Below are 10,155 nucleotides of genomic sequence, written 5' to 3' on the forward strand. Positions count from 1 at the left end.
TCCAACTTACAAATTTCTGAGGAACACATGTATTCAAACCATAGCATTACTTATTTATTTATATCAGTATGAACTCATACATTCTTCATTCAAAAGCATTAGTTTACTAATCTGATCTTAAAATATGTAGATTAGGCCAGTGGAAGCCCTTGTAAATTGGATCCTTTGTCTTTTTGATATGCGCCTATCATTTTGGGAGTAGTTTTTTGCCCTCTGAGATGCTCCAGGGAATTTTGTATGTTTCCTGTTCTAGCCCTGGAATTTGCCAGTTCGCCGAGAAAACTAGTTTATTTTAGTGGGGAATGATTTTTAGAAATAAAGTTCTGAGTGTATCATATTTTATTAATATTGACTTTGAACTAGCTTGCGTTTTTTCCATTACATATACACTGAGCACTTAAGTACATGTATTTTCTTAGCCTTCCCTACACGTGGAATTGCTGATCAAAGGGTGGGGGCATAATAAGGCTTTGGATAGAAGTTCCCAACTGTCATCCAGAAAATTACAATTTCCTAGTTTCCTTATATCCTCTCTGACACTGGGTATTACTATTTAAAAAGGTATATATTTTACTAATTTCATTAGTAAATAGGGTTTTATTCTAAATTTGTCTAATTACTAATTAGTAACAAGAGTGAACATTTTCATGTTTGTCATGAAAATGTTATCTTGTTATATTGCTTATTCATATCTTTTATACATTTTTCATTTTTCTCATTCATTTCTAATTGCTTCATTAAAACTTTCCATGTAGTAACTACATCTTTTCCATATATTGCAAATGTTTTCCATACTTGTTTCTCTTTTAATTTTGCATGTGACAGTTTTTTGACCATAGAAGTTTGTTTTGTGGTTTCTCCTTTTGACTTCATACATAAAGTTTCTCCTCTCACCATCAGATATAAAGGTAGTTACCTGTATTTTCTTCTAATACATTTATGCATTTGTTTTTACATTTGAATCTTTAATATTCCTAGATTTTTAATATAGGTGTGAAATGCAAGGTAGGGATCTGCCTTAATTTCTCAAATAATGGGTCAGTTGTCAAATATTTATTGGCTAATCTATCTTTTGTCAACTTAAAATTTTTGTCAGTAGTCATAAACTAAATTCTTTTTTTTTTTTTTTTTCTTGAGAAAGAGTCTCAAGCTGTCTCCCTGGGTAGAGTGCTGTGGCATCACAGCTCACAGTAACCTCCAACTCCTGGGCTCAAGCAAGTCTCCTGCCTCTACCTCCCAAGCAGCTGGGATTACAGGCGCCTGCCACAATGCCTAGCTATTTTTTTTTTTTTTTTTGGTTGCAGCCATCATTGTTGTTTGGTGGCCCTGGGCTGGATTCAAACCCGCCAGCTCAGGTGTATGTGGCTGGCGCCTTAGCCGCTTAAGCGACAGGCGCAGAGCCATAAACTAAATTCTTATATGTACTGTAGTTTGGTTTGGACTTTCTGTTCCATTAAATTGATCAGTCTGTTTATTCTTAAGCTAGTAATATACTTTAACAATTATTGTAACTATATAATTTAATACCTAATTAGGCAAGAAAGACTGCCTCCTCCCTTTCATTATGCTACTCCTTTTTTTTTTTTTTTTTTTTTTTGAGTCTCACTCTGTTGCCGTGGGTTGAGTGCTGCAGCATGAAAGCTAAGAGCAACCTCAAACTCTTCTTGAGAAAGCCTCTTGCCTCAGCTTCCCAAGTAGCTGGGACTACAGACATGTGCCACTACGTCCAGCTAGTTTTTCTATTTTTAGTAGAGTCAGGGTCTTGCTCTTGCTCAGGCTGGTCTCAAACTCCTGAGCTCTGGAGATCCACCTGCCTCTGCCTCCTAGCGTGCTAGGATTACAGGTGTAAGCCACTGCACCTAGCCTCTTGGCTATTCTTATGATGTTCAATTCTCCAAATAAACTTTTGAATCACACTGTCAAATTTTTAAGAATCAAATGGTATTTTGATGGGTTTTATATGAAATTTATAGATAATTTTGGGAGCTATTTTTCTAAATTGTCTTAACACGCCTCAAAAAAACTCTGTGCAAAGCTCTTATTAATTAGGCTGCCAGATTATTTAGTAATACCAGTTTGAAAGTACTTCCTAAGAATTCATGAAGATCTTAGTAGAAGATGGGAGGAATTTGAATTCAATGGCATAAAAGACCACCTGTGTCCCGTGAAGTAGAAAGATCTTTCTACTTAAAATAACAAGCCTGGAATTTCCTACAACTTTTTTTTTTTCCTAGCGTGTAGAAAATCAAAATGCTCAGGGAAGCTACTGCTCCACTGAGCATTTCTGAGTCCTCAGGGTACAGGGTCAGGTGATCCTAGCTCATGTTCCAACCAATAAGTAAAACAGAAGACAGTCTTCCATTGTGAAACATTCATTTCAAGGATTTAAAATATCAGCTAAACTCTTTTGTAAGCTATCTTAAATCATCAATGGTTGGAAGCATGTAACAATGCAGAAAAGAAAAAAAAGGACGATTCTGGAAGAAATAGGGTTGGAAAAATATTTCTCAGTCTAACTGCCTCTATTCATTGATGGGTGGGTAAAGGAAAAGGGCTAGTCTCAAATTCCAAATTTCATGTTGAGTTTTTAAGTGCTCTTATATGAGATCCCTATATACGTCTTCTGGAGGGAAAGGCCATTGAAAAAGAGGAGGGCGACAGAACAAGAGGTCCCAGGGTGAGTTTGGCTCACTTCTCTGTCTAGCTCAGACCCAGTCCTGTGCACCCCCATATTGAATTTGAAGGGAAACATATCATAAAAAAAAAAAAAACAAAACCACCTATAAGGTGCAAATTTAAGTTCGCTTGTTAGAGGAAGGAGCTGCAGGATGAGTGGGATGTGTACATTTTCTACTAAAGAACAAAGTAATCTGGCTAGATTAGTAGTTGGAAACTGCTGAAGGACTTCAGGATGGTAACTCAGAAGCTAGGAAGATGCAGGCAGGTAATGGCAGAAAAGCTCAATTACAGTTCTGCCAGACAGCCAGGAGGTGGGGACCTGAGGAGGTCCCCGTCATTCTTTTGATATTTCGAAGTGGCAGGCAAGGGCAGAATTCAGTTATAGGATAAATTGGTCCTTGAGGACTGGCTTTGAAAATAAATGTAAAATTTAACGATCTTTAGAGAAAGCACAGTGGTGTTGGCTGTAATGAGGATAGGTAGGAAGATTTTGTTTTGATGAATTGTATTTAAATTTTGGTAAAGGCCAAAGCTTTCATTTGAATGCCAGTCTGGGGGGGTTAGGATTAAAGGAAGGTTGAGATTTACCTCTGATCATTGGAAGAGGGGAAAGAGGAAAGAATGGGAATAGGAAGCAAGGTTGGATCTTGGCAATTTGCACTCACCTAAAGAAAGAGAATTCAATAAGCATCTTTAGGTATAATGAATCCCTTGGGAGCTCAGTGGTATTACAGATTTATTTAATATTGAATATAAGTTAGAACCTTGTGACAGAAAAGAGGCAGCTGGTTTTATCCTTACTTTGTTGGTTAAGAAATTAGTTTTCATTTATTAAAGGAAAACTAGAAAAAGCTGAGGTTGCTAAAACGTTTCCTTTCTTGTCTTTTAAAATTATCTCAAAGAATCTTTGCCTCATTCTTTGAGGTTGTTGCTCTTCTGAGTTACCATAGGGATGGACAATGAAACTGCTTTTGGATTTTTATAAGCTGTGGGAAGAGAATGAGCACCAGAGGTGTTTACAATAGATCTTTTCTTAATCACATGACAAATTGTTTTTCTTAGGAGAATTGCTTTGGCTTAGGAAGCCACTGTGAAAAAATATTTTTACTCACACTTCCAAAAATATTGGAAGGATCCAGTAGCCAAGTAAATAATGAGTGGAGGCTGGGGAAGGAATAGTTTTACAAGCCCTAGATAAAGAAAAATCTGTAAGTGGCTCGGCACCTGTAGCTCAAGCAGCTATGGTGCCAGCCACATGCACCAGAGCTGGTGGGTGTGAATCCAGCCTAGACTGCCAAACAACCATGACAACTCCAAGGCAAAAAACAAGCCAGGTGTTGTGGCAGGCACCTGTAGTCCCAGCTACTTGGGAGGCTGAGGCAAGAGAATCACTTAAGCCCTAGAGTTTGAGGTTGCTGTGAGCTGTGACGCCACAGCACTCTACCCAAGGTGACAGCTTGAAACTCTGTCTCAAAAGAAAAAAATCTGTAATATGCAAGATGTTAAATCTCAGAGGGGAATACCTGTTTCAGTTGCCAGAGAAACAGGTAATGTAAACAAGGGTTGCCAGAATAGGGACAACTTCCAGAGAACTCCAAGATAATTAAGTTAGGGAAATAAATAACTTCCTGAGTGTTTTCATTAAAAGAATCAGGCTGTGACAAAGCATAAAAAAACCTTGAAAGTCCAATTAAACTGTTATGAATTTAAGTATATAAAAAGTTTTGAAAACATGAATAACTTGAATTAACCAAAATTACAGTTTTTAGACTTCCCAGACATTCTAAAAACTATTAACATTTTCGATATTTAAATACTTACATAAGACCCAAATGCCATCCAGATGATATGAAACTAAATTACATCTTACATCCTTCATCTTCTACTTTCACCTGCTAGGATACTGAAGAATCAAAGTGTGTAAAATAAGCAACCTACAAACATCTGGTTAAATTGGAATCAAATATTTTTTGAAAAGTTTACTTTGCAAATAAAGTCAAGAAGAAGTTTTTAGTTCATAAAATTTTCATGCCAGTTTTCCCGACGACTTTTATCTTAAAGGGCTTTGCCTGCTTATTGGACAAAGGACAATTTTCCACACTAGAAACTATTGGGCCCGTAATAAATTAGCTTTTAAAAATCAAATTATATGATTTAAACATAAGGATTGGATGTTTAGAATGAGAACATTAAGTAACTTATTTTACCACTAAAAAAATTCAGAAGAGGAGTAATGAAATAAAGTCATGCACTGTACCACTCTAGGCCATAGGTTTTAAATCTAAGTACCTTAACTATCAGCCGGAGATCAATACTGCAAGTGTCTCAGTCCTATGGGCAGGATATGGGAGCTGCAGTGAGATGTCATCCTTCAAAACTCCTCGAGTGTTCAACCACAAAATTGACCAGGGTGGTGATGGGGGGATGTCCTGATTGAACTTAGACAGCAGTTTACTTGTAGAGAAATATTTTTGACCCATATTTTTTACTTTAAAAAAAGCAGTTTACTTATCAGTGAAAGGCAGGAAGTATTCACACACGTAAACATGAGGCTTTAGACTCATACTGAGAAGATGGGCTAGTTGGCAAAAAGAAGAGGATGGACAGAAGCTACTTGTCACTGAAGGTGGGAATCTGGGCTAATGGACTTCCCTATGGAGGTTTAGGGCCGACTTTCTAAAACCTGAGGAATTGTTCAAGCCAAAGAGGCTGGGGCATGAGGGACATCAGGCAGGGAAGAGGACATCAGGGAAGAGGCTGGGAACAGAGTGAGCAGGGCAAGTTGGGGAACTTTTGGCCTTCTTCTGTGTCTGAAATGCCAAGTACAAGGAAGGGAGTGGGGAGAACTGAGGCAGGAGAGGAAAGCAGAGCCAGCTCCTCAGCCTTACCAGGTTCAGATTTGATCCTAAAGAGCTTTGGCTGAGAGAGTCTTGACGGTGAGTGCTATGTAAGTATTAACTACCATTATACTGGCCATAGTTCTGCATTCTTTCTCACTTGACGTTGTACTCTGAGCACTTTCCATATAATTGAGAATTTCTTAGAAACCACCTTTTTAAATTATATGGCCACATGATACCTTATATGTGAAAATTTATTTAACAATTCTGTTATTGGAAATTTAAGGAACTTACATTTTGGGGAATTTAAAATGATCAGTGAATACCCTTGTCTATGAATTTATGATCCCATCTTTGATGGTTTCTTTGGCAATTTCAGATTAAGATGGAAATTACAGGGTAGGAATGTTTCAGACTTTAAAAATGTACCAGTTTATACTCCCGTGATGCTATACCCTTGATGAAGACAGTATCACTTTTTATTCGTACCTAATTGAGAGATGAAAAATGGTATCCTACCTTTTGAATTTACATTTTTTTCTACTAGCAGGTTGGAGATTTTTCGTGTTTGTTTATTAGCCAGTGTACCTTTCTGTCCATTTCTTCATCCACTAAGAGGTGTTAATCTTATATATTGTATGTATGAGACCTGTACGTATTAGACGTGAATCCTTTGTTCTTAAAATTTTTTCCTCAGTTGGCTTTCAATCTTGTCTTTTGTCACCTACAATTTTAAAGTTTTTACAGTGTAAAACTTTCAGTCCTATCCTTCAATTCATTAACGTACTCAATATTAATTGAACATCAGCTTTATGTAAAACATTTTTCTTGACACATCATTAATGAATAAAATAGTGTAAAATCCTTTGGCAGGTGGTATCTGAATTTTAGTGAGGGAAGTAGACAATAAATGCTAAGCTGATAAATAGGTAAGTTATGTTAGAAAATAATTATGGACAATAATAGCGGGCAGAAGAGATTGGAGATGGTGAGTATGGAAGCTGTATTTCTAAATGGTATTTAGGGTAGATCCTACTGAACAGGACTTTTTTTTTTTTAATTGTTGGGGATTCATTAAGGGTACAAAGAACCAGGTTACACTACTTGCATTTGTCAGGTAAAGTCCTTCTTATGATTGTGTCCTGCCCCTAAGAGGTGTGTCACACACTGTGATCCCCCAACCCCCTCCCTCCTTCCCTCTCTCTGCTCCCCCATTCTCAGGCTTCCCACCATGTACAAGCATCAATTGTCCTCATATCAGAATTGAGTACATTGGATTCTTGCTTCTCCATTTTTGTGATGCTTTACTAAGAAGAATGTGTCTGAATGGGTAACTTTCCTTTTTTTTTTTGAGGCCGAGTCCCACTTTGACACTCTTGGTAGAGTGCCATGGTGTCTCAGCTCACAGCAACTTGAAACTCTTGGGCTTAAGCGATTCTCTTGCCTCAACCTTCCAAGTAGCTGGGACTATAGGTGCCCACCACTAAGCCCAGCTATTTTTTTGTTGTTGCAGTTGTCATTCTTGTTTAGCCGGCCCGGGCCAGGCTCAAACATGCCAGCCTCAGTGTATGTGGCCAGCACCCTACCCACTGAGCTTTTGGGCACCACTTGAATGGGTAATTTTTGAGCAAGGACTTGGAAACGAGAGTTATCATGCAGTTTATTCAGAGAAGAGCATACTAGACAGAGTGAACAACCTTTGCAAATGTCCTATAGGATGGCATGTGCCTGAAGTGCTTGATCAGAGTTTTGAGTAAACCAACAAGTGAAGCAGAAAAAAGATGAAGTCAGGGAGATTTGTGGTGTGTGTATGAAATCATGTAGGCCATTTTAAAGACTTGAGGGTGAGGTGGAGGGTCCTGGACAGAGAACATGATTTGACTTATTTTTTAAAGGTAAGTAATCTTGGTAAGAAGTGGTTGGATTCTGGATGGATGTATATAGGCATTTGAGAAAGTGTCGCACTCCATCAGCCATGCTGAAGTGCAGTAGCATGATCATAGCTCACTGTAATCTAGAATTCCTGAGCTCAGGGAACCCTCCTGGCTCAACTTCCCAAGTAGTTGTGGCCTATAGCTGTGTGTCACCATGCCCAGCTATCTATTTTACAATATAGCCTGTAGGATTCCTGATGGATTTAATGTAGGGGGTGACAGAAAAGAGAAGAATCAAGAATGACTGAGGTTTTCAGCCTTAGCAACAGGAGACATGGAGTTGCCTGCAACTGAGAAGAGGAAGACTTCTAGTGGGGAAGGCTTTTTTTTTTCCTGGTATTAACCTTAATTTTCAGTTTTGGCTTCAATTGGAGATGTCCACCAAATATTCAAGTGGAGAAGTCAACAGGAAGTTGAGTCTAGATGTTAGAAGAGTTTTGGGCCAGAGATAATGATCTGGGAGTCATCAGCACAGAGATAGTGTAAAACTCTGTGGTACTAATGAGACCAATCTAATTAGGGAGTGAGACCTGACCAAACCCAGGGCAGACCTCTGAGGCACTCCTACATCTAACAGCTCTCAGAGAAGAAAAGGAAGCAACAAGAGGGACAGGGAAGGAGTCACAGCGAGGGAGGAGAGTCAAACAAGACCGGCATCTTGGAAGCCAAGGAAAGAACTGGGTCAGATGAGGACTGAGCCACATGGAGGACATTAGTAATTTCTTACACTGTTTTTTATGTATTCTTACGTTATTTAAATATATAGAACATTTTACACATTGGTGAAATATCTTTATTACTCAACTTCTCTACCACCACCCATTGACTAATTATCCATTTCTTTGCTATAAACTTTGTTAGCCCTTCTGATGAGCAAAGCTTATCTTTACTCATTTTGGACTCTCATTTTTATTTAGTGAGTGAATGAGGTTATGGCACAAATGTATTTTTTTAAAAGTCACATCTATATTGGTTATAATGGGAAAGCATTAAGATTGTTGCAAATTGTTATGATTGGCTTTAATGTAGTTTATTTGCTTCGTGCAGAGGATAGGGAAAGTCACACTTTTATTAAGTGACCCAGAACCTGTTACCTTCTTATCAAATGCAGTTTCCTCATGGAAGCATGAGGAAAGGTAGGTAAGCATGGCAGTGAATTTTTTACTTCTGTTATTTAACGTTTCCTTTATTTGAATTTCAGGAGGAAATGTTCAAAAACAGCTTTGAAATGATTCAATTCTCATCCATATCGTATTTTCAGGGCATCACATTTTCAATATTGCAAGGCGCCAGCCGCATACACCTAGGGTGGTGGGTTCGAATCCCCAGCCCGGACCCGCCAAACAACAATGACGGTTGCACCAAAAAATGGCCGGGTGTTGTGGCGGGCGCCTGTGGTCCCAGCTACTTGGGAGGCGGAGGCAGGAGACTCGCTGGAGCCCAGGAGTTGGAGGTTGCTGTGAGCTGTAATGCCACAGCACTCTACCCAGGGGGACAGCTTGGGGCTCTGTCTCAAAAAATTAAAAAAAAAAAAAAAAAATTTTTAAAAAGTCAAATTTTACGTGATAATTTCAAATAATTATTTCATATTTTGTGTATTTGCAGGCAAGTCAACTGGAAAAACCAAAGTCCTCAACTCAAATGCAGCATCAAATTCAACAAATGAGACATCCTATGAAGCTGATGATGTAATTCAAGAAAAAACAATGGATACAACACAAATCAACATTGCTTATTAACCAAAACTTCTGTGTTTTAAAGGCTCACCAGAGAGATGGAGCCATACAAATAAAAAATGCATTTGAAACATAATGTGTAATACTCCTTTTGAAAAACTTGCCACGCACAAAGACATAACTGCATTTTTGATTATCCAATCAATTTATTAGACATCCACTTAGATTTTCATAAATTTTCAGGTACATACGTTTACTTTTACTTGCTAACCAAGATGCTTGTGCAGTACATGAAATTATGCTAATTTTTTGAGAGAAATTAATGACATTGTCAATAACACAGATAAACTTATCTTAGGAATAATGAGAAGTTTGTGTCACATTACCAGCATTTCACAAGTTTTTGATACTTACAGGCAATTCTTTTTACAAGAAATAGTACTGGATAGGTAAATCTCAGGGGGAATTTTCTTATTAACTATAGGTGGTATATCCTTAAGATTTTTAGGAATTAACCCATGCCTTTTTGGAGTATTTTCTGGACACATAAACAATATATTGCCTTTGTAACATTAATATTCAGTAACAAAAACTGTCACAATATATAATCTGTACAATGCAGATTTCCTGTATTACCAGGAAAACCATAATAAAATCCTTCACTGAAATTTCCTAAATAACCTATAATGAAAGTTATAAAACAAATGAGTTTTCTGGTCCCACTTAATGCTATCCCATTAACACCAGTCATCTAGAAATAAAACTAATTTCTGCAAATTATTGCTTGAAAATATTTTTACTCCTAAGTGTGATTTTTATTAGAACACAGACATGGTTTTATAAAGGAATTAAACATGAAAAAAATAATTTTAAGCCAGCTCTGCTGAACACATCTACTATGTCATAAAAGATTTTGTAATCAGAAAACTGGCATTTCAGAAGTGCTGAATATAGCTTCACTGGGCTAGATATATATAAAAGAATCCCTTATTGTTTGGGTGCATGCAAAGTTCAGGGTTAGAAACT

At 37.6% G+C, this 10,155-nt stretch overlaps 1 protein-coding gene across 1 annotated transcript in view; it reads left to right on the top strand.

Moving 5' to 3' along the window:
* SHISAL2B (shisa like 2B) overlaps positions 1–9,281 on the top strand; it is a 23,623-nt gene extending 14,342 nt beyond the window's left edge. The window contains exon 3 of the mRNA XM_003785864.3: positions 9,059–9,281. Within this exon, the coding sequence (XP_003785912.1) occupies positions 9,059–9,192 (134 nt within the window). The 3' untranslated portion in view covers positions 9,193–9,281. The remainder of the gene's footprint in view (positions 1–9,058) is intronic.
* Positions 9,282–10,155: the final 874 nt, after the last annotated feature.

Source organism: Otolemur garnettii, unplaced genomic scaffold, assembly GCF_000181295.1.
Source record: "Otolemur garnettii isolate 467f Iridium unplaced genomic scaffold, OtoGar3 scaffold00017, whole genome shotgun sequence".
Taxonomy (NCBI): domain Eukaryota; kingdom Metazoa; phylum Chordata; class Mammalia; order Primates; family Galagidae; genus Otolemur; species Otolemur garnettii.